The sequence below is a fragment of the Acartia tonsa genome, chromosome 2 (genome assembly GCF_053477335.1).
Source record: "Acartia tonsa isolate MP-2025a chromosome 2, ASM5347733v1, whole genome shotgun sequence".
NCBI lineage: Eukaryota > Metazoa > Arthropoda > Copepoda > Calanoida > Acartiidae > Acartia > Acartia tonsa.
This window is the reverse complement of record NC_137261.1, coordinates 50,687,641-50,715,507: the sequence shown is the minus strand read 5'-3', so window position 1 is coordinate 50,715,507 and position 27,867 is coordinate 50,687,641. Positions and strand designations below refer to the sequence as shown.

General features: G+C 33.0%; 3 protein-coding genes across 3 annotated transcripts in view; all 3 read left to right on the top strand.

Moving 5' to 3' along the window:
• The first annotated feature begins 471 nt into the window (after positions 1-471).
• Positions 472-14,030, top strand: LOC145312598 (uncharacterized). Its single transcript, XM_080151855.1, has 13 exons — positions 472-785; positions 1,074-1,195; positions 1,453-1,511; positions 1,903-2,118; positions 2,465-2,604; positions 2,962-3,112; positions 3,605-5,618; positions 5,938-6,093; positions 6,534-6,650; positions 7,802-7,959; positions 8,382-8,506; positions 12,376-12,467; positions 13,803-14,030. Exons 5-13 carry the CDS (start codon positions 2,466-2,468, stop codon positions 14,028-14,030), a joined length of 3,180 nt encoding a protein of 1,059 aa, XP_080007981.1. The 5' UTR covers positions 472-785; positions 1,074-1,195; positions 1,453-1,511; positions 1,903-2,118; position 2,465.
• Positions 14,031-14,376: 346 nt separating this feature from the next.
• On the top strand, positions 14,377-17,267 carry LOC145312597 (uncharacterized). The gene is made up of 6 exons (XM_080151853.1): positions 14,377-14,461; positions 14,674-14,790; positions 15,092-15,197; positions 15,642-15,750; positions 16,140-16,305; positions 17,160-17,267. The coding sequence occupies exons 1-6, from the start codon at positions 14,450-14,452 to the stop codon at positions 17,265-17,267; spliced, it is 618 nt and encodes a 205-aa protein (XP_080007979.1). The 5' UTR covers positions 14,377-14,449.
• Positions 17,268-21,304: 4,037 nt separating this feature from the next.
• The window catches only part of LOC145312596 (uncharacterized), a 37,161-nt gene continuing 30,598 nt past the window's right edge, over positions 21,305-27,867 (top strand). Inside the window, exons 1-9 of the mRNA XM_080151852.1 lie at positions 21,305-21,463; positions 21,799-21,899; positions 22,270-22,447; positions 24,558-24,645; positions 24,978-25,072; positions 25,623-25,811; positions 26,111-26,317; positions 26,686-26,862; positions 27,456-27,599. Coding sequence (XP_080007978.1) covers positions 22,308-22,447; positions 24,558-24,645; positions 24,978-25,072; positions 25,623-25,811; positions 26,111-26,317; positions 26,686-26,862; positions 27,456-27,599 — 1,040 coding nt within the window. The 5' untranslated portion in view covers positions 21,305-21,463; positions 21,799-21,899; positions 22,270-22,307. The remainder of the gene's footprint in view (positions 21,464-21,798; positions 21,900-22,269; positions 22,448-24,557; positions 24,646-24,977; positions 25,073-25,622; positions 25,812-26,110; positions 26,318-26,685; positions 26,863-27,455; positions 27,600-27,867) is intronic.

Sequence of the window (27,867 nt, the reverse complement as noted above, 5' to 3'; positions counted from 1 at the left end):
TGGACAACCAGCCAATAAAAACTTTAAAGGAATAAAAATGATTTTTTAAAGTTTTTAAAATTGTATTTTGTTGTTGTTTCACGTTAGTTTTCTTTTGATTGAATTTTTTTTAACGATATTAGCTCTACCTTCTGAAATCTAATCACTTTTGTAAGGTTCAACATCAATTTAAGACTTAACCCTTGTATGGGTACGTCAGGTATCCTACTAACCGTACTATTGTAATTAACAGTCCCTTCCTCTCTGTCTTTCTGTGAGATGTAGAATGGTGTGTCAAAAAATGTTTTTTTTTTCTTCAACTTTTTTGTGGTTAGAGTTACATATAGCTCGTGCCCCCTCTATTCTTTTACTTTAATATTTCGATATGAATTTACTTGATTTTCATTTCAATAGCATTTTTATAAACTGGTCGATATTCATCTTGCCTCTAAAATAATGAAAGCTTGTTAGTACTACATAGGTATAAAATAGTCCATATTTATTTCTAATCGTGAATGTCTCTAAAGCATTATCGATATTTAAAAATCATTTTCAATGAACTATAGATGAGGTCGTTTATTTTGAAGTAGACGGAAAGCGAGAGGTGTTCAGCGTGGCAACAGGGGAGTTATTAGAAGACTTTACAACAGAAAATGAGCCAGAAAGCATCGGAATTGATTCAGCAGATGATGTTTTTAGTGCTGAACAGCCCGACGGGTCTAATGATGACCAACCTACGAGTAGCTCAGCTAAGGTTACTCCTAAGCGAAGGTCGAGTAGAAGAAAAAGTAAAGATTCAGTAGGAGGTATTCTTTTTACAGATAATTACATTCGGTACTTATTCTGTGTATCCGTTTCTTGTTTGTTTGTCTGTACCCAAAGATCTCGTTGACTAATATTTATGTTTATATATTGTATTGTATTCATTTTTATTTTCTTATTTTTCCCCTAAAACTCTCAATGGTTTAATGTTATCGGCCTTGTTTAAACAGATGAAGTATTACATAGTTGTAAATAATACAATATGAATTTTTTTAATGATCGCATTTTACAAAAACCTACACCTATTAGGTATATATTTTATTTTTATTTAGAATCACCAGTAAAAGGTTCTCAAAATACTCCTAAGAAAGAAACCAAGAACGAAAAATGTTCAAAAGAAAGGATAAAACAATCATACAAACCTCGTCCAATATCGAGAAGAAATAGGAGCAAGGTAGTAGATTTACTTGTCAATATAATAGATTTAGGATTATAGACATATACATCAGACAACTACCTTTTTGATTCTTCATTGGCCCCTAATTTTGCAACAACAAAAAAAATTGTATCAAGATATTTCTGCTGTCTTTTTAAGCGTTACAAGCATAGGTACAATTTTCGTAAAATTGTTATAAAGCTGTTGTATGTTAACTATTTACGTAGTTTGGACTTAAACAAAGCGTTTGATACCATCTGTTATTTTAATTTTAGAGCGACGATTCTGAAATAGAGGTGCTTCAAGTCATTGAAACTCACCATGATTTTGCAAGGTAGTATCAATTTGCTCATGCATTTGACAGATTATTTTTTTCCACGGCTGATAAAAATATTTCCTCCCCCCCTAGTTTTTTATTTATAAAAGTTTAAACATCAAAATACTTGATTTTATATCCTTACTTGGATGTTATTACTTCGATGTCCTCTAATAAAGTGAAACTCGCAGCGGACTAAAATAACACACACATCCTCCCCTCCTTCTGGCTGAATGAACTGACCAATAAATGAGTTTCATGTTAGCAACCTCAATTTACGACATTTTTTCTTTCTTTCATAATATCTACATATATTTTATATCTATTTATAGAACTTATGATTTTAATTGACTAAACCTAGGTAAAAATATGTGTAATATTTAATTTGGATGAAATGATTTTATTTTAGGCGAGATTCAACTAATTCAAGCAGAAGAAGAAGTAGTGTGGATAAACCTGCCTCTAATTATGATACCGACGATGACAGCATCAAATTTGAATATGAAAATATTGTGACCAGTTATGACCAAGTGGACAAGGATACCTACTGTTTGTTTTGTAACAAAAGTTTAAACTCTGTGGATGAGTTTAACCGGCATGTTGTGGATAATCATATTTGGAGAAGGTTAGTTTATTTTAACTATTGTTTCTACTTAAATGTTCCTTTTTGACTAAAAGATTTAGTTGTGACGGACCGGACGTAGACCCTTATTATAGAAAACCTTTACTTTTAGTTTTAAAAACAATATGTACTAAAATCCTTTTTTTAAAAAAAGCTTCATTAGGTAGGTATTTTTTTTATTGGCAAAATCTCCATTAACCATCTTAAAACAAACAGTCACATCGCGTAATTTTTAAATGTACAAAAAAAATAGGTCAAAACTGTTAAAGGTAACTGAAAAGCTGCGCCATATAAGTAAAATTAGAAAGAAAAGTAAAAGAAAGATATTTTATTGAAATAAAATATCTAGAATGGAGGATGACTTGGAACGGACAGGCTGGCAGGCCGGCCAGGAGAACTGTCCTGTTTGCGGTCAAACTGACATGCAGATGCCCCTACATTGGGGAGTTCATCATGGAGGCATTCAGAGGTCACTGGCTAAAATTACAGGTTAGGATTAGCTTACATTTGAAACACAGTTAATCTATTTTAATTGTATTTTGACTTTTAGGTGATCTTACTATTAAACTTACAGAGACCCTTTTTACAATCTCAGAAAAAACATTGATTCGCAACGAAGCTACTCTATATCTTGCTTTAAATGTACTGTTCATCCTGTGGACAAACTTTAATTCTGATAGTCCTAACTACAGTAACAATATTTCGTTTTGTAAATGTCCTAATGAAAGATTCGTAATTTTATAGGTATCTTACTTATTAAGAATAAGAATCGATACAAAAAAGTAGATCAACGCTATTTCGTAAAACTAAAACATGGTAGGCATTATTTTAATTTTGATATTTTAGGAGACGGTACCCATTATGTGGCAATGAAATCAGCTGAGCAAGGGGTGACCAGATATTTGCGGCGCAGTATTGCCGCACCCTTTGTTCACATCATCAATTCTGCACAGGCTATAGAAATGTCTAAGCCTATTAAGGAGGAAAGCATACGAGGGTAAGTTAACAATTGTTTTAAGTCACATAGTTTTTACATATTTAGTCGTAGATTACCTACAATATTCCAATTGAATAAACTAAATTATTGTTCAAGTTTCATGTAAACTATAAATTGTTATGTTGATAATCTCCTTTTACCCTTTTTTATTGTTACACATTTGAAGAATTATATTTTTTTCTTAAAATGCATAGAAAGCTGATTTTTAGCTACGAAGCTTCTTTACTAGTGGCCGTGTCTGTACTATTGTCGGTAATGCTATTCTGTATTCGGTCCTCTTTCTTGTAAGTTGTTTAAATACTGTGTCAAATCCGTTCACTCACAGGGAGGTAGGTAGGGGACATTGGACTGTTTTTTACTCTATTACACAATTTAAAGTTTTTTTATAAATTATTTTTCTTATTTTTTTGGCTTTCTAACTTTTGGTACTATATTGGTAATTTTGGTTCTGTTAAATGTTTAATAGTTTTAACCAAATGCATATAATTTTAGAAGTATAGAAGCATTGGATTTGGACATGGAAGTTACTGAAGACCGTGACTATGACTACTTATCTCAGTACAATCAATCTAATCAAGAGGATAAAGTTTTATTTGGTGCCAAAACAATTGAGAAAAGCCAAGAAATTTTATCAGTTGATGATGATACAACTGAAGAAGTTGATTCTATATCTGATAGTGCTATAATTAATGATGAACCACAGGATGAAAATATTATTGATTCTGAAAAAGAAAAGAATGAAGATGGAACTGGTTCTAATTCAGATTCAAGTGATAGTGAAGCTGACAGCGAGAAAGCTACACAGGAAAATAAAGTCGAGGATAAAAGAGTTATTACCCAAAGTCTTGCAGGGGGAATTCTCATGTCTTTTATTCCACACCAGGAGACATCAAATGATGAAAATGACTCCATTTCTGACAAAGAAAAACCTAAATTTTCTCCCAGAAAAGTTGATGTTAATGAAAAACCTATAGAACCTCTAAACAGAGTTGAGACTGAAACAAAGAAAAGTGCTGATAATACAAATACTGATTGTGTAATAGATACACAAGAATTTAGTGAAGTTCTTACCAAAAATGAAGTACTAACAAAATTGGATATTAACAGTGAAAATTTACTAAAAGAGCCGACAGAAAATACCAGTGATATTAAAACACCACTTGATGAAAACACCTCAAAAGTTCATATTTCAAATTCAGAACTTATGCAAGATGTTGCTAAAATAAAAGATCCTAAAGCAAAACATTCATCTCAAGCTGCTAAAAGTGATTTTGACACTTGTTCAACTAAAAATGATGGAGTTGTTATTAAAACAAGTGAACTAAAAACTACAGTCAAAGAAGTAAGTAGCTTAGATCAGCAAATAGACGACATTGAAAAAGCATGCAATGCTTTCAAAGTGGATAATGTTGATAGAAATACTGAATATAGTTCAGCTGATCCAGAAAATGAATCTGATAATTATAAACTCTCATCAAATACAGAAACAATAGTTGCAGAACCTAGTGAAGAAAACATTGAGGCAAAAGCAAGCATGGAACAACAATCGCAAATTTCAGAATTTAAAGAAAAAGAACCTAACAATGAAAAACTTGAGAAACAGGATACTTTTGAATCACAGAGGATTGAAGAAGCATCTGAACACCAAGAAATGTCTTCAAATATACAAAACGAAGACAATGAAAACAGTAATAACATTTGCAGTTCACCTGAGAAGGAGAATATTGAAGAAAGTATTGCTGAAATTTCCAATTTTATCAATGCAAACCCATCAACAATAACTTCAAAAGAACCTGATTACCAAGTTAAAGCCGAGCCAATAGAAGAATCCCCAATAAAACTTCCTAAAACAGTACCATCGAGAAATAACACTCTAAATGAACAAAAACCAATTGAAATGAAAAGTGAGCCAGGTACAGAAAATCTTACTGCTAATACATTAATAAAACAAAAATCAATATTTGACTTAAGCACCAGCAATGAATCACTGCCAGAACATCTAGTCACTCCCCAGGCAACAGCTAAACCATCACAGCTGTCAGTGGCAGTTGAACATCAACAGCCGCCGACTGTGGCAGCCACTTCCCGGACAGTCCAATCTGTCGTTGAGCTTTCATCAAGCAAAGATGATACTGATGACGAAATTGAAGTTCTTTTTGAGCAAAAACCTACCACTGTCAATGATAAAAGTAAATCTATATCACCAACAGACAATAAGGGGTCAGGCAGCACTTTTAAATCCCGTATGGGAAAGTATCATATACCTAAAAAGCGTCCAGGTTCAAGTTCTAGCCAGGAAAGTGATATTCAGGTGGAACAGCCAAGAAGATCAGTGATTTTAAAGAAGGAGCCGGCTTTGGGAGATGTCAAGCTGTTATCTAGAACATCTTCTGATGCTAAACCTTTGTCCACAAGTCCTGCGAAGAAAGAGAAGTGTGCTTTGTGTTCTCAAGAGTTTGTTTCAGTTGAACAGCTGTATTTACATCTGGGTAGAGAACATTTTAAGGTAATTATATTATTTTATTTTAAGCAAAAAGATTACCTAAAGTTTAAACAGTTTTTGATTCTATCTTATTTTAATATTACATGGTACAAGATAGGTGAAATAGTTACTGACTGAAGTAAAACTATTTTGCCTAAGAATTTTCAAAATTAAAATAATTTTTTAAAATAAACATAGGTATTATATAATGTTAAAAAGAAAATGGAATTTGACTTACAGAAAGGTTAGAAGAAAAAAAGATTAACTTTACATCAAATATACCCCTTTATTCAATTTTTACTCTATCTGAATAATATAAATAACTTTATTTTATTACTTACAGGATGCTTTATGGAAGCGATATAGACAGCAGCGGTCTGACAGCCAGCCCCCAGATGGGGGTGAGTGGCGCTGCCCCAACTGTAAATGTTTCTGTGTTAGTGATGACATTGCCTTTATTGATCATTATGGAACCATATGTGCTCCACATCCGGTTAAGGTATAGTTTTTTTAGTAGCGTAGCTAATCTATAATTAATGCCTACTTAAATAATATTTTACAAAATCAAATGGTTTTCTGTTTGCTTAAAACTTTAAGAATAACATTAAATTGATTCAAAAGTTGTGAGAATCTTCACCTGTTTTCAATCTAATAAAATAATAAGTTTGTCTTAAATGATTCAAAATTATATAATTTAGCGAGAAAAAAAAACACACAAAAATCGGCGGGTTCAGTGGTTTTCGGCGACGGCGGTTTCGTCGCTGTTTTTTATTGTAACGTATTAGAGCAACTGCCATGCCAAATTTCAGCGTTTTACTCCTATTCTAAAGTCATGGAACACATACGTTTATGGCAACCAGCAAGAAAAATGTAACCTTTTCTCGTTCTTTATCTTATCCTTAAAGAACCATGATTTAATTTATTCTTTCTTGAATTTAGAGTTTATACCAAGAGCATATGATGAAAAGAAAGCCAGATAACTCTTGTGTATTTTGTGATCAAACTATTCAACCACACTTACTCCTGCAACACTTGAAAGAAAAACACATTGAACAGGCAACATATTTTTAGATCTAGCAAGGATGACAACATCCATAAGGAGCGAAGTATAAATGAAAAATCATGAATAAGCAATTATGAACATACAAAGTGATTTAAAAAAGAGATGTTTATTTGTATTAAACCAAGAATATATTTTTATTTTTTTAGACACGAAACCTTAATTATTTTTGCATAAATATATTATTTACTGGACGTAATTAGTAGGTATTGGGAATTTTCATAAAAAATAGCAGTATATCGTAATTACCAGCCGCGAAAATCACACTTCCTTCACAGCGTTACAGATTGACGGACGAACTTACAAAGTGAACTAATAATGTTTTAAAATTGAACGCGACCAAACTTGTCTTTTGGACAATTTTTCTATGATCATAAAATAAACTCAAGCCGTATAACGCCATGTTAGCGCTTCTTGTAAATTAATATTAAGACATTGGGGACACTAATATGTGCAATAGAGTAATGGATATAGAAATTATACGTGGATATATTGACAGGGAAAATTCGTCGTCAATTCAGGTTGCTAACATAGACCTTATTTATTGGTAAGTTCGTTCATACAGTAGGAAGGGAAGGGATGGGGTAATTGGGGTGGATGGAGGGTATTGTTATTTTAGCCAGCTGTAAGATACTTTATTAGAAGTACATGAAAATCTGTTGCAACATCCAAGTAATAATATATCTTTAATACCATAATAGAATCACAATATACAAAAAAAATAATTTTATCATCTATAATACAAAGTAGCTTGATGTCTGTCCGTCTGTCCCTTAAGATCTCGGTAACCACTGAACCGATCGGATTCTACTCTTCAGGGAATATACCTACTGGTCCTGTGGTGGTTTTAGGCTATTTTTTGGGGCGTGGGACACCCCCAACCCCCCCAAAAAAAATTCCTAATCATTTTTTTGATGATGCAGATGATGAAGATCCTCATTTTTTTTTTTTTGATGAAGCAGATGATGAAGATCCACCACATGTACTACATTTTTTAAATTACCTCTTGGGGCAAAGCGCCTAGAGGCTAGGGGCGAATCCGCTAGTAATCTTATATTTATATAAATAATCTTGACTTGAACTTAAATCTCAATAAAAATGTTATGCCTCTGTTTACCCAATGGTAATAACCATCCTTGTTGTTTAGGTGCAATACGACCTCGGCCTGGTATGGTGTCTGCGTGTGGCTGGCCGCACAGAGCGCACCTGCCCGCTATGCAACCAAATATTTGACTATGCTAGTACCAGCGCTATGCACCACATCATGTTTCAGCATAAACGAGAATTTCTTAATTCTTTGGACAGGTAAAGCATTAAAGGGATTGTATAGCATTATTGATTTTGTAAAGAATAACCATCATTAGATTTGAAAGGAAAAATTATATTTTGATATGAAAGCATAATATGTTAGCCTTGACTGGCATACAAGTTTGATGAAGATTTTATTCCCTCTCTGAAATAATTAAAAAATATAGGTATTGGTATGTTATTTGAAAAGTTTAAATTCTGCAATATTAGCAGGGGTGTAAACATGTATAATTTTTCCCCATACCTCTCTCTATTTACTACCCTTAATTGATATAGTAAAAATATGTGAATATCGTTAATTTCGGGGGTTGGTGGGGATTATGAAAAATCTCTTAAATGTTTACTTTGTACATACATATTGTATTCATTAGTTATAAATGTATTGAAAAAAATCTGACTATGAATATTTAACTGTCAAGGTATAAGCTGGCTCAGAGAGAGAGTAGCCTAGTAGAATGTATAATCTGTCAGATTAGCTTCAACTCAGCACTGGAATGTATAGATCATTTGACACTGGGACATTTCAAAGATGACATACTATCAGGTATTATTCTTGTTTCATTGTATAACAAAAAATCAACTCACTCTGTCATTATAAAAATTGTTCTGAAAGTATCATTATATGTATTTGAGATATTCATAATACATCAGTTTATACATGCAATAGACAAATAAAAGAAATAAGCGCCATCCGTATAAGTTGGTTTTGTGTGTCTCTTATTTTTAGATAGGCTTTGTGATTCTTTGTAAAGGTTTCGTGGCATTATATTATCAATTTATTGTTACTTTGACTTTCTCGGGGCCTTTGATATCCAATTGATGGCTCATGTTGGTTATCTAAACAAGAGTTTTACTAATTAGCGCAGTAATGCAGTACATTTATAAACATTAGATCTTTTCATGAAAATACCCTTTCTCGAATTTCATTCTTCTGCTAACCTTAAAAGTTACTTTAGGGGCATAGAAATACATGTACAAAATTTCAGCTCTCTATCTCTACTGGCGACCTAGCGCCAGGCATGTAAAATATCAACATATAACGGCAGCACGGCGGTTTTAATAATATCTCAGTAATGTGCAGGTTTTAAGCTCTTCTGCATATTTCAATTTAAACACATAGGGCCAAAGATATTATATCCAAAAAAATCTTTTGTCAAAGTCTACTCTACACCTAGCGCCAGTCAGTTTTCTAAAATCATGCATTTTATACCTGTGAAAAATGAAATCGCCAGCGCTAGGTGTAGAGTAGACTTTGACAAAAGATTTTTGGGATATCATATCTTAGGCCTTATGTGTTTAAGTTGAAATATGCAGAACACCTAAATTCACCTTACAAGCCATTCTCTAAGCATTTTAATTTTTTTTATGAAATAACGGGATTTCAAAACTGCCTTTTGAAAAGGCCTAAAAAATATCTACTCTGTTATTTTTATTCTCTTTACTTTCATATTAATTTTGTTTTATTTTTCTCTAAATTCCTTCATATATTTTTTTTTTCATTTTTCTTATTATTTACTGATTTCTCTAACATAATATAAATGTTTATTTGTGTTTTTTTTTTTACTTTTTTTACCATCCTCACAACTCAATTTAACTAAATTAAAGTTTCAATTTTCCCTTTCACATTTAATTTGTTTTATATTCTTTTTTTTCTTTTCGTCTTCTTTAAAAAGGGGCTTCAGGAATCAAATACACTATCCCCATTTTGGTCAAGATAGTACTCCTGTAGCTCCTGGTGCATATCCTGAAAATTTTACTTCTTTTCCACCAATTTATATTTAGTTAATAATTAATCTCTTAGTATATATTATTTTATTTTGTATGAGACTAAACATCATAATGTAAACTCTAAATTGTCGATAGATAGCAGCAATTTAGAGTATTGTATGTGCTATCTCCTAAGCTAGGGGGTACCTGGCAGCACCAAATAAACATTATTATTATTATTATCTTTTTTGTCCCTTTTTTCACTGTTTATAGTTACAACTTATTAAGATATTATTCTCAGTTAAAAAAAAATAAAAGACTTCATACAAAAATTGGCTGATTAAGGTCTGGAAAGGGGCAACACAGTTAATTGTTGAAACTAATGTAATAGATTTTTATTTTAGTCAGATGCCAGACGCAGACAATTAAAAAAATTAACATTTAGAAATATTATCAATTTGTCTACAAAGGGTTAAAAACAAAATCAAAATATACAAATCTAATTATTAAAAACATCAAGATGATCTTTTCCATCCTATTACATATTATCTTTCTTTTTTTCCTTTTCAAATGCAAGATGTATTTTAAAAATTTAGCTGTTGATAGAAAGATTCTGGATCATGGAAAGAAAACGAAGTTGCCGGTGATTCTTATGTGCTAGTATGCATAAAATGACTTTAGAAATGTCTTCTGATTTTTGTTGAAAGGTGGATACAATAAGTGAAGGACCTATTTTTTTAGTATTTAACAAAAAAAAGTGTATAATCAGTGATAGTGAGAAAATTGTGTCTATGGTTGTCTTTATATAAACTTTTGTAAAATATTTAATATTGATATTATATAGTGTAAAAAAAAATTATTATTACCATTCTCCCCTTCAATGTGTTTATTAGGTGGGGGGAGGATATTTTCATTTAGGGGGGGATAACAGGATGTCTGTTTTTATGTCTCTCTGTTTGTACTGAAGGATCTCACTAACTGCTGAACTGATATGGTTCCCCATAACAGGGTAGCTTCTCTTAGCGCCACCAACCGTTTTACCGCCGAAATTGGCAGTTTCCGTTATTTGTCGTTTTTGACGATGGTCAGAAAAAGTATTTTTTTTGTTATGAAAAATAATAGCTCGTCATAAAATTTGGTTTTCCTTAGCTTTAGAATTGGCCGCTCTACAGCTTTTTTAATATTTAGCGGCTGGCTGCTAAAAAGCGGATAAGGAGCAGTCTGACCAGCTATGACTAGAAAAAGTAATTTTCTCTAAAAATACACATGAACCAACAGAAAAAAGTTTTACGTCTCTATCTGTAACAGGAGCCGAGATAGAGGGGGGGTCTGTTAGGGGGTTAAGTAGGGGTACAGAAGTTTAACTGCCTGTTTTTGCTGGTTTCGGTGCTGGAGGCGCCAATTTTTTTTTAACTGAGAATAATATCTTAATAAGTTGTAACTATTAACAGTGAAAAAAGGGACAAAAAAGATATTTTTTAGGCCTTTTCAAAAGGCAGTTTTGAAATCCCGTTATTTGTCGTTTTTTGGCGATGGTCAGAAAAGGTATTTTATTTGTTTTAAAAAATAATAGTTCGTCTTAAAATTTGGTTTTCTTAGCTTTAAAATTGGCCGCTCTACAGCTGTTTAAATATTTAGCGGCTGGCCACTAAAAAGCGGATAAGGAGCGGTCTGACTGCTATGACTAGAAAAAGTAATTTTCTCTAAAAATACACATGAACCACCAGAAATAAGTTTTACGTCTCTATCTGTAACAGGAGTCGAGATAGAGGGGGGGTCTGTTAGGGGGTTAAGTAGGGGTACAGAAGTTTAACTGCCTGTTTTTGCCGGTTTTGGTGCTTGAAGCGCCAATTTTTTTTTTAACTGAGAATAATATCTTAATAAGTTGTAACTATAAACAGATAATAATATTATTCAGCGCCGCCAACCTCTGTTTTACCGCCAAAATTGGCGGTTTCTGTTATTTTTTGTTTTTCGGCGATGGTCAGAAAAGGTATTTTTTTGTTATAAAAAATAATAGTTAGTCATAAAATTTGGTTTTCTTATCTTTAAAATTGGCTGCTCTACAGCAGTTTTAATATTTAGCGGCTGGCTGAAAAAAAAAGCAGATAAGGAGCAGTCTGACTGCTATGACTAGAAAAAGTAATTTTCTCTAATTACATGAACCACCAGAAAAAAGTTTTACGTCTCTATCTGTAACAGGAGCCAAGATAGAGGGGGGGTCTGTTAGGGGGTTAAGTAGGGGTACAGAAGTTCAACTGCCTGTTTTTGCCGGTTTTGGTGCTGGAAGCGCCAATTTTTTTTTAACTGAGAATAATATCTTTATAAGTTGTAACTATAAACTGAAAACTGACTGGCGCTAGGTGTAGAGTAGACTTTGACAAAAGATTTTTAGGATATATAATATCTTTGGCCTTATGTGTTTAAATTGAAATATGCAGAAGAGCTTAAAACCTGCACATTACTGAGATATTATTAAAACCGCCGTGCTACCGTTATCTGTTGATATTTTACATGCCTGGCACTAGGTCGCCAGTAGAGATAAAGAGCTGAAATTTTGTACATGTATTTCTATGCCCCTAAAGTAACTTTTTAGGTTAGCAGAAGAATGAAATTTGAGAAAGGGTATTTTCATGAAAAGATCTAATAAACATCCTAGATTGCTCAAATATATTTTACATCCATTTTCACATAAATTTTGTTTAGAATGTTTGAAGAACGACTCCCTGTACGCTTGCAGTAACTGTAATTATAAACACAGCAATGAACATGAGATGATCAAACATGTTGCTATACAGGTATAAATATATTCAATGGTAGCGCAACGTTAAAGGTTTGTCCGTCCGAATACTTACAAAATTATTAACACAGCAATTAACAAGAATTGATGAAACATGTGGCTGTACAGGAAATATTCGTATTTTCTGTACTGCAATAGAATGTGTCCGTTTATTCTATTGAGATCAAACTGAATAATAGTAACTGGAAAGAATGTATGTAGTATTGTTTCATAAGCAATAAGCATACATAGCTTAAAGCCCTATTTATTTAACATAAAATGCAATATTTTTCGATTTAGGTAGAGATATCATGCCTTTAAAAAGAGGTACATTTTTTCGCGTAATTTAAGTTGTCTGTTGGAGTCTGTAAAATGCGCTTAATATGTCAAACTGTTCTTATTTATGAATGTTTCCTTTATATACATTAGGTCAAAATTAAGAACAGTTTGACCTAATAAGCGCGTTTGACTAAACGCTAAAACACAGCTTTATCGAAAATATGCAAAAATAATTTCACTCTTTGTTTTTTATAAGTCACTAGCGGTTTCGCCCTTAGCCTCTTGGGGCTTTGCCCTAAGAGGTGATAAAAAAAATGGGGGGGGATTTTGTTTTTTTTTTGGGGGGGGTTGGCCGTTGGGGGTGTCCCATCCCCCAAGAAAATAGCCTAAAACCACCACAGGACCAGTAGGTATATTCCCTGAAGAGTAGAATCCGATCGGTTCAGGGGTTACCGAGATCTTAAGGGACGGAGGGGCAACGTAGCTCAGTGTTAACGCACTGAGTTACGGTGATGAGAGTTCGAATTTTAGTCCCCATGTGGCAACTCGAATTTCTCAGTTGAATACATTCACACAACTTAGAGTTCGAATTTTAGTCCCCATGTGGCAACTCGAATTTCTCAGTTGAATACATTCACACAACTTCCCCTGGTTGTGTAAGAAGGGGATTATTGAGTAAGTTTGGATACTTAATAGTCAAGTACATAATATCAGTACTACCCTTATCCCAAGCTCCTCTGAGGAGAGCGTCATTCATTACGGTGACTTAATTTGAGACACCTGCCATACTCGGCGAGGGTTAGGTAATAATGAGTAGCTCTCATAAGATAGCGGGTCAAGTCATAATGTGCTTGAACGTGGAGCTTGATAGCCCTAGTGGCTATACAAAAGTGTCTCAGCCTACTCCATGACTACTTAGGTCCAAACCCTAAGAGACTATGGCTAATCAATCAAAAAATCTTAAGGGACGGACAGACAGACGGACAGACATACATCATTCTACTTTGTATTATAAATAAAATTTTCAGCTCTTAATTGCACTGTTTTTATTAATAAAAGATTTTTTTTATTTTAGCACCAGCGTCTGAACTTTTACCTGACAGACCGTGTGCTGAGCCTGCAGGCCAAGAAGGAGGTCACTCTGAATAAGATGGACATGAGGAAGGTCAAGATTATGGAGAAAGACATGACGAGATTTGTCCTCTATTCCTCCAATAAATCTGGGGTGGAAAGAGAAGTGGCGACAAAAGATTTTCTGCTGAAGAATAATAGCTACAATCCAGGAATGTTTGTGTTGTGGTGATCCAAAAAAAGAAAATAAAAAGTTAAGGTTAATAATTCCTAACATTAATTAGGATAAAGCTTTGCATGTGGAAATTTTAATGTCCAAATTAAATAATCCTATTATATAAAATAGTACGGTTTACGAAGAAATTTGCTAACCACTGGACCGATATGGTTTTTCTTTATGATGCAAGGTTTACCTATAATTATTAATAATGAAGATTTTTTTTATTTGAAATTTTTATTCATAATGCAGTAGTAGTTACTAATTTACATGTTTTTTTTAGATGGATTTTAATTTATAGCATTTAAAATTGCAGTTCTTTTTAATTTTTTTCAACACAACATAAAAAATTTTTAGTTTATAAAAAATGTTCCAAAAAAATAAAGAAGAATTTTACAAATGGAGAATTTTCTTGTCCATTCCAATTTTGTGACATGAAATTTCAGGTAATATTTATTATATTGTAAAATATGTCTACTTCAGAACAGGGGAGTTATTTTCATAGAGAAATTACAGATAAGAATGACATATTTTTAAGTATATGGAGAGGGGGGGGGGGGTAGGGGTTGAATGAAATTAAACTACTGGAGGCTGGCAATTGATATAAGAAATTTATTTACTTTGACATTATTTAATTTATCGTGGTTTTTTTTGTTAGAATGAGAACATGATGTTTTGTCATGTTGCGATGCGGCCACACTTTCTGGCCATTGACTTTGCAAAGCTGGAGATTGTGGACAGAAATAGAAGACTCCACTGCAAACTATGTTCAAAGGTATTAAATTTTAAATGGATATGGAACCTGAATAAAAAGTTCAAAGGCTGCAAAATGTATAACCAAGACAAATACCTGGCCTAAGTGGTGGGGACCCTTTTCGTCTGCTAACAAATTACTTTTTGATTTTGTAGCGCTATTGGCTGATATTCAAAGACCAAATTAAAAGACGGAACAGGGTCTCCACCCCTTGGGTAGAGTTACATATTTTTTTCAGAAATTAAAGAAAATTTAGATAAAAACTCATGCCTACACAAACTATTAAATTATTAATTCAACATTTTTATTTCTTTTTTTCCAGCAATGCATGACCACAAAAGATTTTGAAAGTCACTTGGCCGATGTTCATTTTATGGATGATATTCTTCTGGAAACACAACCTGAAAACAACCATAATGACACTCCAGGTAGTGGTTATAATTATTTCATGGATGATATTCTTCTGGAAACACAACCTGAGAACAACCATAATGACACTCCAGGTAGTGGTCATAATTATCTTGAGCCATTAAGATTTAAGAAGGAATCTAAGTAGTATTTGTATGTGTCTTTATGTATCAAGGTAAGAAAGAAACCCCTGCCTTTGAATTTATTATACTAATATTTTCAATTGGCTAAACTATGGTACAGCAGTTTGATTCTGCTAAAAACTTAAATATTCAGCCAGAGCAACCTTAATTTTGAGACCCAACCTTTCAATCAAATGAAACAGCTGTAATTTTTCCATTGTCCCTGATTAAATTTGGTAGATTGTGGAAAAATATCTCAATATTTGGGTTTGTGGGTGGTAAAAGAAATTGGTAGTTTTTCTGTCAAATTTTTTGTGATAAGAAATATTACATGTTTTTTAGGAGGTGGCAAATTTCTGTGTGTTGAATGTCCTAGCATAGGCTATTTGACAAATGTTGAAATGGTTGTCCACAGAAACAAAGAGCACAATGCCGCACAAAAGTTTTATGAGTAAGTTATATTATTTCATTTTATGCCTTTTCACTTTTTAGAGGCAATATAATTTCTATATGTTTACGTTTTGTATGTATTTACACGAAAGAACAGTACCTAATCTTTTTTTTCATTTCAAGAAGACATCAGTTTTAATGAAAGACTTTAAAAAAAATAACAGTGTTAGGCATTGCCGTTTTTTATTTCCCTATAATAATTCGTTTGTGACACCTTTTGTACGATTTTCCTTGGAGAAGGTTGAATTCTATTTATTTACCTAGTTATCCATTTACTCAAAAATAAGTTAATTTACCTGAAAACCAAAAAATATATGATAAACATTTACACTACAATATTAACAATAAGAAAAAATCAGAGGTCTCTACTAAAATCAATTTAAAAACTAGGCGGACACAGTTAACCCTGCGGGACCTGAAGTGTAAACTCTGCAACGAAACCATGGCCAACCTAGCTCAATTCAAGCACCACTTGGGGGAGAAACACTTTAAAGGCGAGATCAATCTGGCCACCAGGATTGTTGGACAGAACAGGATCTGCAGGATTTGTCATCAGGTTGGTTGCTTTTAAAAATTATTTAAAAGGGGGAGGCGGATGTGCCACTTTTTGAAACCAAAACCAAAAGTCAACAAAGGAACTCATCTAAAAACAGAGTTACAGGTCTGAGATTTTGCATGGCCGTTGCTTTATAGGGGTACAATATGGAACTGTGAAGAAACGGCGGCGCAACCGCCGAAAACCGGCGTTTCCCGCCGAATTTTTTTTGCCTTCTCTCGGCGGTTTTCGGCGGTTGCGCCGCCGTTTCTTCACAGTTCCATATTGTACCCCTAATAAGCAACTGCCATGCAAAATCTCCGACCTGTAACTCTTTTTTTAGTTGAGTTCCTTTGACTTTTAGTTTTGGTTTCAAAAAGTGGCACATCCGCCTCCCCCCTTTAGTATAGAGATTTTCCGGTATGGCTTCGAAACCGACTAATATTTACTGGATTAGAACCGGTTCACAGTCATAATGAAAAATTATGTATAGCATTGCAGTGCAAGCAATTTCCACGAATACCTACTAAAATAAAAAAACATGAAATTAATACCTACCAGTTTTGTTGGCCCCTAGGGTTTTAATCTTATTATTTTTCTTTTTAATATCCACGGAAAGCTGTCTATAATACGATGCGATAAACAACTTATTTATAGAACTCTAAGCTAGATCCCTAACTCTAAACTCGTGTGGAATATTACTTTTGGACCGTAGTATTAATATCTCCTAAACCATTCATTTTGCCTTAATAATGATTTTCTATTGTGAATAAGTTTTAGTGATATAGTTTTTATTCATATGAAATATCCCCCCCCCCCCCCTATAAAAAATCAACTGTTATCTTTTGTAATGTTCAAAATATTCATTTCCTTAGACAATTTGTAATGTTGGTGGTCAGCAGCATCGCCCAGGTGAACATGTTCAAGTGGAATATGATCTTGCTCGTCATGTAGCTGTCAGGGAAATATATATTACTTTATAATTTTATAAATTGTGTCTTTTTGTCTTAAATTTTAACTCATTAAACATTTTACCTATAGGCTATCTAAACTACTGACTAAAACGTTTGTTTTTTTATGTGTTAAAACCAGGGTTGCGGAGCCGTGGAGCCGGAGCCGTAATTTTCGTTAAAAACGGCTCCGGACTAGATAAATAAAGAGTTTTTTTATAAGTTATAATTTGGTAACTCTGTTTTGTCATGTGCAAATGCCCTTTTTAAGTTTTTCATGGCCATTTTTATCAAAAATTTAACTTTTAAAACCTTCAAAAGTCAAAAATAAAAAAAAATATTTTTTTTTATGGGGGAAAAAATATGTCGAGTTTTTCTTGATTTAGGTCGGAGCCGGAGCCGTATTTCCAGATACGGCTCCGCCACGCTGGTTAAAACCAGAAGGATTAAAAATACTTCAAATTTATTTTAGATATTTTATAATCTTAAAATTTGGCCGCGTGGTTGGATCAGAACACTGTGGACTACAATTGAATCAAGACAAAAGTAAGTGCCGAGCCCTGGGACCTATGTAGGGTGAAAATAGACATAAATCCTTGATGATTCCAGGGGGAGACAAAATATTTTAGCGGGGTCTTTTGGTTTTTTTTTAAATTTAAAGTTCTGAAAAAAAATTGAAAAAAATATGAAAATCTTTCATAAAAAACAAACAAAAAATAATTTTCAATATTTTTTTTTACTAAAAGATACAAACAACTTATATAAATACTATAAGCTTTAAAAAAATCACAATTTTCAAATTTAGACTTTCAATATAAAGATTTGTAGAAAATACCTAACAACAAATTCTAACATATTTCTGATCAACATAGCAATAAAACGTCTTTTGCAAAATCTTTATAATCAAAAATAAATAGCACTTACTAAAGACTTTTATTCATTTAAACTTATACTTTTCACATTATTTAACTTTAAAGATTGATTTTTTCTAAAAGAAAGGTTGCGTGATTTTTTTATGCATAATTAATTGCCTAATTTTGAGATTCAGATAAAAAACTACTTTATATCACTGGATAATCTTCTAGCAGCGGCTACGCCTCTAGAGGCATATGAGGCCCTTGGGTTGGGGGGGAAGTCGAACCCCCCTTACAATTACAGTTTTTTTTTAATGAATAACTCAAAAACATTTATTTTGGAGAGTTAATTCTCTTGGGATAGTGGTGGTACCCTTTCCTAAAATAGTTATAAAACTTACCAGGACATATGAAAAGCTACCATGTAAAGGAGAACCATAGTTCACAAAGACTCACATAGAACCTGTTACTTTATTATAAAGATACATATATTCACAGAAACTCTACAATCAGATTATGTCTGTTTGTTCATCCGTCTGTATAAAAACAATACAGAACATATTTATTTTGCTATAGCGGCTACGCCCTTAGAGGCCTTTAGGGGCACTTAAGAGGTGAAGAAGGGGTTGAATTTAACAACTATATTTTTATTTTAGGCTTAAAAAGAAAAAGGTTTTTTTGTGTGTTGTGGTCCTTTTTTAAGGGGCGATTTCTTTTCTCTTTCGCAAAAGAAGTTATAAACCTTCCAAGGACCAATGAGAAGCTACATAGTAAAGTAAAAAAAGAACCATATCAGTTCTTAAGCATCAGAAAGATGGACAAACAGACATCAATCTATTTTGTATCATAAATAGTGCTTTAAAGCAGGGAGAGAAATATCATCTGGAAAAAAAATTTTTTCCTATGGTTTAAAAGTTATATCCCTGTATAAAAAGATAGGATGTCCGTGTGTTTTTTCTGTCTGTGCCTAAAGTTCTTGCTAACCGCTGGACCAATTTGGTTCTTCTTTATTGACCTATCTTTTAGACTGATAATAGGATCAACATATTAAGGAGTAGTTTAGTGTCTATTAATCCTTTTATAAAAGTAACTGTTTCTGTGTCTGTCTGTTTGTGTGTGTGTGTGTGTGTGTGAGGGTGTCTGTCGGTACCGAAGATTCTTTGTAACCGCTTAACTGATATAGTTCTTCTTGGTTCAAGTTTTTCATGGTCCTGAGAAGTTTTGAGTTTAGAAAAAATTAGTTCCTATCCAACATTTTAAAAAAACTTTTTCTTTTACATACTAAAACTGAAAGTAGCGAAGGGGTCAACTTCCCCCCCACTTGTCAAGGGCCCCTAGATGCCTCTAGGGGCAAAACCGCTAATGATAAAATAATTTTTATCTTGAATTATAATTAAATTGTTCTTTTTCCATTTAATAAAATATAATTGTAATTATCAACCTCAAAGAATATCCAGAATTAGGTAATTGGATTTAACAAGGGAAAAAGACAACATCCATAATTAGTGAAGCTCTTAAGTTTAAAAGAATACAAATAAAGAAAATAGCAAGTGTAACATACAGATACAAAAATATATTAATCAGAGCGAGGTGGGACAATGGGCTGTTTATTAGACTAGTCCCCATAGTTTAATATAGGAATTTGTTATTCATTGGCTTAACTACTTAGGGGACCTGTTGCGATTTTTGTTTGGTTGGATTATTAAATTAATTGCCCAACATTTCAACCATTAACTGAAACATACAGAAGGGTTATCCATGTATCATATTTGGGAATGTGAATCAATTTAGCGGTCATTGTCTTATCCCTTTAGATCCCTGAATAGTAATTAAAAATGATCAATGGTTCTTTTTTTCTATGTAGCTTCTCATTGGTTCTTGGGAGGTTTATAACTTATTTTGGGAGGGTACCTACACCATCCTAGGAGAAATCAACCCCTAAAAAAGGACCCCATTTCACACACAAAAAATAACTTTTTCTTTTTAAGTCTAAAATAAAAATCTAGTTGTAGAATTCAACCACTTCTTCCCCTCTCAAGTGCCCCTAAAGGCCTCTAGGGGGCGTAGCCGCTAGTACCAAATAAATATATTCTGTAATGTTTTCATACAGACAGATGAACAAACAGACATACTCTGATTGTAGAGTTTCTGTGTATATATGCATCTTTATAATAAAGTAACACGTTCTATGTGAGTCTTTGTGCACCAAGGGATCTCACTAACCACTGAACCAATATGGTTCTCCTTTACATGGTAGCTTCTTATATGTCCTGGTAAGGTTTATAACTATTTTGGGGAAGGGTACCATCACTATCCCAAGAGAATTAACTCTCCAAAATAAATGTTTTTAACTTTTTCATTAAAAAAAACTGTAATTGTAAGGGGGGGTTCGTCTTCCCCCCCAACCTAAGGGTCCCTATATGCCTCTAGAGGCGTAGCCGCTGTAGTAGAGTATTCAATGATATAAAGCAGTAAGGTTTTTTATCTGAATCTCAAAATTAGGCAATTAATTATGAATAAAAAAATCACGCAACCTTTCTTTAAGAAAAAATCAATCTTTAAAGTTAATTAATGTGAAAAGTATAAGTTAAAATGAAAAAAAAGTCTTTAGTAAGTGCTGTTTATTTTTGATTATAAAGATTTTGCAAAAGACGTTTTATTGCTATGTTGATCAGAAATATGTTAGAATTTGTTGTTAGGTTTTTTCTACAAATCTTTATATTGAAAGTCTAAATTTGAAAATTGTGATTTTTTTAAAGCTTATAGTATTTATATAAATTGTTTGTATCTTTTAGTAAAAAAAAATATTGAAAATTATTTTTTGTTTGTTTTTTATTAAAGATTTTCATATTTTTTTCAATTTTTTTTCAGAACTTTAAATTGAAAAAAAAAACAAAAGACCCCGCTAAAATATTTTGTCTCCACCTGGAATCATCAAGGATTTATGTATATTTTCACCCTACATAGGTCCCAGGGCTCGGCACTTACTTTTGTCTTGATTCAATTGTAGCCCACAGTGAGAAATAACTTGTATATGACCAAAAATCTGATTTCTAGCAATCTGCATTTTCGGAATAAAAAAAACACTAAATAGATTTGATGCATCTTTGATAGGTAGGTATAGAAAAAGGACCTGTTATTTTTTTTTTGAATATCTTTTATAAAAACCTAAAAATTATATTAAACTTTAAAGTAATGCATTAATTATAACAGACATAACTACATTGAAAAAGTGTATGAAGAGGAGCTACTAAATCGTCAAGAAGGGGGATTCACAGCTGCTGCATCATATTCTAGCAGCGGCTCACAGACAACATTCTATTGTGAGCTGTGTCCACCCCTACCTGGCAGCAATCTATCTGGACAATTTCAGGAAAATACTTTAAAAGAAAAACTTAAATTGAAAATGGGGTTGTCGAATTCAATTTAGCATTTTACAATCGACTATTAAAGACACCTTGAACTCAACAAAATGTTTGATATGATTTCAACTAAAATGCTGGATAGTTTTAACTTTTTTTCAACTTAAGGTGGTGACATATTTTTTGTTTGTTAAAAAAGCAATGAACTAGTAAATTCTGAAAGAAAATAATTAGGTTCATGACTGGAAGGTACTAAAAATCACTTGCTCTCGTTCAGGCATAGTTCCTTTTGCCTTTTAATTACCTACTTTGTACACTATTATTAAAATTTAAGTATTGGTCTCAGGATATTGACAAGTTTTTGATTCATTTAACTGAGAAGCATTACGGCAATGCTGTTTATGAACAAATCAAAAATATAACCGGAATCAGCTGTCAAACTTGCAGGAATTTGTTAAGCATTTTATTATCATAAGTTTGTTGAAGGCTGTGTAAAAATGCACACTTTTTTAAAACAGTAATTGTACGGCTTGTGTTAATCAAGAAAGCGTAATAACTCCATGTTAATTATCATTGCTGAAAATATAACTGTTCTGTAATTATCTAGTTTACATTTAGGCTCAGTACTATATCAATGCGAATCGTCAAGTAAATATTCAGCAATTCTTTAATATTTCGGCCACTGTAGGTATATTTCTTAATGTTCGCTTGTCCTACTGTCTGATTTTTAGAGCTTTGCTAATAAGGATATTAATATCCGTGTTTATTTTTCTGTTTTCTCAATATTTAATTTAAATCATGCTTAAACTTCAACCAGGAGACTATTCAGCCCGACAGAGCTGATTAATCACACAGGAATGACAATGTACAAGGGCATGCATACTTTCAACTGCAACCAGTCAATGTATTGGTATCTCTGTCAGCTGCATCAGTTGAATAAAATATCTGCCTTAGCTCCTCCCAGCCAGTCGGCTAAGTACTACTATGATGCTTTGATGTAAGTATACCATTATTTTTTACAAGCAAAACTGCTCTAGATTTAAGTTTTGTTGTTTAGTCGGTATGTGAAGTTAAATGATAAATACTTTGACTTGCAGAACCCTTTTAATCTGCTGAAATATATTACTTTTAAGTAGGGTTGGGCCGGATATCCGGTGTGGCCGGATATCCGGCAATTTCAATATCCGGCCGGATACCGGATAATGAAACTATCCGGCCGGATATCCGGCTCCATAATTTTTTATACTTTACACCAAAAATCTCTGCTTTTTAAAATCTTAAATGGCTATAATTTTCTTATTATTGAAGCCAGAAGAACACTTTTTTGAATAAGTTTAACTTTATGTAAATTTATATAAGATTTCTGAAGAAATTTTTTTTACTACTTTAATATCTGGTAATTTGGCCGGTTATCCGGCCGGATATCCGGTAATTTGGCCGGATAACCGGATATTTGCCGGATATCCGGCGTTGGCCGGATATTCGACCGGTTACTGGATATCCGGCATTTGAAATCAGCCGGATATCCGGTATCCGGTATCCGGCCAAAAAAGTATCCGGCCCAACCCTACTTTTAAGTTTTAATTCACTTATTTAAAAATAATAACTTACTTTCCTCCTTCAGTGGTAATTTCTTCGCATTATTTCGTAAAATTGTGTGCAAGCTTCTGGTCAAATACGCTTTTTAGGTCAAACTACTTTTAATTATGCGTTTAATCAAAATTAAGTACAGTTTGACCAAGTAAGCGCATTTGACTGAAAGCTTGCACCCACTTGTATGGAATATGCTAAAGAAAATGACGCTCTTTACTCTTAATATATAAACCACTGCTCTGAACCGATTTTGTTTTTCATTTTTGGAAGGTTAAACAGGGTCAAGCGGGGCATTAACGGGTAAGGGGCTAAACCGGTATTTTTTTACCAACCTTCATAAAATAACCTTCATCTCCATGTTCCTTTCAAATTACAGAAAAAAAAACATAAAAGCAAATTTGTTCCTTATTAAATTGCCTACAAAAAAAGTTTAAATGAAAATTTTGTGAGATGAATTTTAAGGGTACTTTTTGGGTCTCAAAGTCGGACGAAAAATTTTTTTTTCCAAAAATTTTTTCACCTAGGTGTGTAAAGATTGACCTACACAAAAATTGGTAAGACCTAGAACTGATCCGTAAAAACCTTTTGAACTAAGAATTGCCCGCTAGTTCCAAATCCGTTGAGAGCTTAAATGTAGAGTTAATATTTTTTTTCTAAAATGACCAAAGTTCGCGCGGGGCTTTTTTCGGTAATGTCGATAAAAATTCAAATTCGATTTTTAAGATCAATTTTCAGGTTTTTTTGAAAAATCTAAAATTCAATATGGGCTTTTTGAGAATTAGGCCAAAAAGTGAAAAGAACAAGTTTTTTTTATAAAAAAATTTGAATTTTATTTTTAAAGAAAATTTTTGTGAGAAAAAAATCAAAATTTACCGTCCTTAAAAAAATGATTTTTGACATAGAAAGAATAGTCCGATCCTTATAAAAAAATTTGTGGATATTCCCTATAACCTATACTTTTTATGATTATTTATGTTTGACTGGCCGTTTGGCCGTTTTTTTTATCGATTTTTGGGTTGAAAAGACGTTACCGGATTAGCCCCACCGTGGGGTAAAAGTCGGTAATTTCTTTGGGTCCAATTATGACAAACTTATAAAAGTCCTAGGATAACGTCCTTTTAGGACCTGATAGTCTTTTCCGTAAGCTTTCTAATGGTCTTGGTTTCATTTGAAAATATTAATATTTACCCCATTTTTTTCTCAAAAAACCGAAAAAAATACCGGTTTAGCCCCGCCTCACCCCATACTTTCCGGGATTATTTTAGACTATTTTGTTTTTAAAATTAACTTTGGGTGGTTTTAAACTTTTTAACTGCACACCTTTCAATAGATACTAGTTGTACACTGTGTACAGTATATTATCTTAAATAAGAACCTGCAAAGGAGATTTCTTTAAACTTGCTAAAGCACCTATACTGTTACAGGGCATAATATTAGCTGCATTATAAAGCAAACAATTTAAATTATTTTTATAAAAAGTAGTATTAGCTGTAGTGGAAATATTTTTTGTTTAGAAAAAGAGCACGAGAATTGAGCATGGCTGCTGCACCAAAACGCAGAGAAGTTTCGCTGAAATACTATCCTTCAACTTGTCTCAAACAGGTCAATTTATGTATATATAACAGATAGTTCTCATCGTGAAACAACATCATATAATCATAACCGAAAACTTCCATTTGTCCATTTTAATCATAGCGCTTTTTACCTATTTTGGCAACAATGTTTGATTTTGTTGTACTGATTTCTAGGTCGATTAGACACATTGTCATAAAGCGAAGCATATCTATAAAAAAAGTTTTAAAATGCAAGTATGTCCATAACAATCATTCTATTTATAAGAACATTTAGGATAAATTCGGAAGATTTGGTAAACCATCGGAACCATTCCCAAAATTTTTAGTTCATTGAAAGATGATGTAATATTTATTTTACAGGTGAATGCTGATTTCATAGAAGATCCCATGTCCTGTCCATTGATTTTTGATATTGATTTACATGACAATTATGTCACTGTACAATTTAAGAACAGGTAAATATATACCTAATTCAAATAATATATTTTCCTTTTTGACTATGATACAGAAGTCTAATCTGCCTTATATTTTTTTTCATTTAAATTTTTTCTCAAAATTTTTATACTTTGTTAGAAAAGCGTTTCTTGCATATAATACCTAAAATACTAGTGGCTAGTATGTGTGTGTGTTTGGGGGGGGGGGGGGGGTGAAGGCTTCAAGGAGGCAGGGTAAGGCCGTTTATGAGACTTGACATACAGATAGAATGTTACTTCGTGGTAAAGAATACAAGAAGGAATGATAATTTATTTTTAAAATTTAGACAATAAATGTAAAAGTATAGATGTATAACCCAGACAACTACCCGACCCAAGTGGTAGGGATCTGTACTGTTGCTATCAAATTGAATTCTGTTTTTTTTTAGCGATTTTGCTGTGTTAATATTTCTGTCGCCTTTGGCTGATATCTGATATTCAAAGACCCAAAGTCGGCACAGGGTCCCCACCCCGTGGGTAGAGTTACAGATAGCTCATGCCCCCTCTATTCTTTACTTTAATATAAATTTAGACTGCCACTGAAAAGTTTCAAAGCTCCGTGGAACTTTGACAACTTTACCGGGCCGCTCAGCTGTTCCCTATGCCCGCTTTACCGTGACCGCTGGGAACCACCTCCTGGTAATGACCGTGAGATGAAGGACGCCTTCCTAATCCACTTGGCCAACAAACATTTCAAACTTGAGCTTGAAAAGATGTTCAGGAACACATTTTTCGTCAGATTGATATTTTTATGTTTTTGGTTTAATAATATCAAATTAAATATTTGTTCACTTTAATAGAATTAGAAAAAAGAAACTTTATGAAAGGGGGGGGGGGGGTAGTATTTGTTAAATGGGAAACTAGATATTTATTTTTGTGCTTCTCCCTAACTAAGTTTTAATAATGTTTAAGAAAAATCTTTTTAATGAGTTAGTTATTAGTATCACCCAAAGTATGCTTACAAGATCCAAAACTGGAGGGAAAATTAAATGCATGGGGAAGAAAATGTGTATTATATAGTTCACCTGGCTCTAGAGAGGATTATACTTGCTGCAGTAACAGCTTCAACTACCAGAACCTTATCTCTCACTTGAAAGAGAATCACACCCTTATCCAAAACATGTACAGGGCCGTCTGCGCCAAAGAGATTGTACTCCCCCGGGATGAGGGAGCCCCAGGGCCGACAGAGAGGCAGTATGTGGGCTATCTGATGCCTTGGCTACCTGGGTAAGTTTAGTTTATGTACAGCAGCTAATACGTTCAAGATTTATGCCTGTTTTTTTTGTTAGCTTAATTTCTATTAATATATATTATATATAGTATAATAAATAAAGTATAGGCAGACTGTAGTATTTTAAGTATTTTTATTGTAAAAAATAGGTAGTAATAACTATATTTTTGATTCTGTTAGTCTTATCTTAAAATTTAAATTGTGTGTTTTTTTAGATAAAAATAAATATTTTTTAATGCAGAACACTTTTATGCTGAAATTGGAACTGATTTTATCTAGCGAAATAATTTTTCTTTCATTTTAATTTATCTTGACTGAATTCAGCATTGAATAAATAAAACTTTATTTCTATTTTTGTTTCTAGTGACCCAATTGAGATCAAACGAACCGGTTCCAAGACAGGCACAGCTTTCCAGTGCAAAGTGTGCAACCAGCGAATACCTGGAGCCAGCAGGGAGCTGTACACCCACTATGTGTCCGCGCATTTCCTTCAGGATATGGAGAGAAAGTTTTGTCACTTGTTACAAACTGCACCATATAGGTAAGTTTCTTAAATGATTAAGCCTTTGCAATAAGATATATTTTTAACCTTTTCCAAAATTCAAAAAATTATCATGGTCTATTAGGTATTATTCTTTAATTTATGTACCTAATCATAAATGTAGAATGTAGATATGCCATAGGTTGAAATATCAAAAACCTCATTTTTAAAATGTTTTGTCTGTTTGTATGTAATGACTTGCTTGTCTTGTCCAAATGTATAGTTAACCCAAAGCTCATCCTTACTTATATAAATGGCTAATTGGAAGAATACCTATTTTATTAGGTCAACCAATCTTAGTAGATTGGCTTACCTAATAAACTTCTTTTCACTTCCCTTAATGTCCTATTTATTTCCATTATTTCTAATAATAAATGGATGTTGAATATACGTGGATATAATGAGAGGGGAAAATTGTCAAGTTAGGATGCTATTTCCCTACTAATTCATTGGTCAGTTTATTCATCCATTAGGAGTGGATGAGATGGAGGAGATCGTTATTTTAGCCAGCTACAATTTTCACTGTATTAGAGAACATGAAAGATCCAAGTAATATATAATCCTTTTAATTATAATACCAAATTCTACACAAGGTGTGACAATCATGGATGCAGGTTTGAGACCCAGTTTCGTGAGGAGTTGTTGAAGCACATAGGGGCAGACCATCCAGCTGTGGTGGATAGAATCCTGGCAACCTGGACCAGCTCAAGGCATGAGGCTCCAGGCCTAGTTAGTAGGTAGGTTATTTCGCTTAGATTTTTTAGTTCTCTATTTGATAAATGTTTTTAAAACATATCATGGAAAAAGAGGAAAGTTTATTTCACTAGTACCCAAAGTTTTATAATAAAGTTTTCTTATTTGTTGGCTTAACAACTTTGGGAACTTAAATGATTTTTTTTTTGGTTGCTGAATTAAGTTGAGTGTTCAAACGTTTCTACCACTAATTGTAATCTACAGAAGGGGTAATTTTCTGTATCATTATTGGGGATTCAATTTGTTCGGCAA

Bases quoted from the DNA above. Each gene is read 5' to 3' on its own strand.
- LOC145312598 (XM_080151855.1), top strand. From the start codon at position 2,466: ATGGAGGATGACTTGGAACGGACAGGCTGGCAGGCCGGCCAGGAGAAC. The intron at 8,507-12,375 runs GTATTATTCTTG...AATTTTGTTTAG, and splicing joins CAAAGATGACATACTATCAG to AATGTTTGAAGAACGACTCC. The intron at 12,468-13,802 runs GTATAAATATAT...TTTTTATTTTAG, and splicing joins TCAAACATGTTGCTATACAG to CACCAGCGTCTGAACTTTTA.
- LOC145312597 (XM_080151853.1), top strand. The intron at 15,198-15,641 runs GTAGTGGTTATA...CATGTTTTTTAG, and splicing joins CAACCATAATGACACTCCAG to GAGGTGGCAAATTTCTGTGT. The intron at 15,751-16,139 runs GTAAGTTATATT...TTTAAAAACTAG, and splicing joins GCCGCACAAAAGTTTTATGA to GCGGACACAGTTAACCCTGC.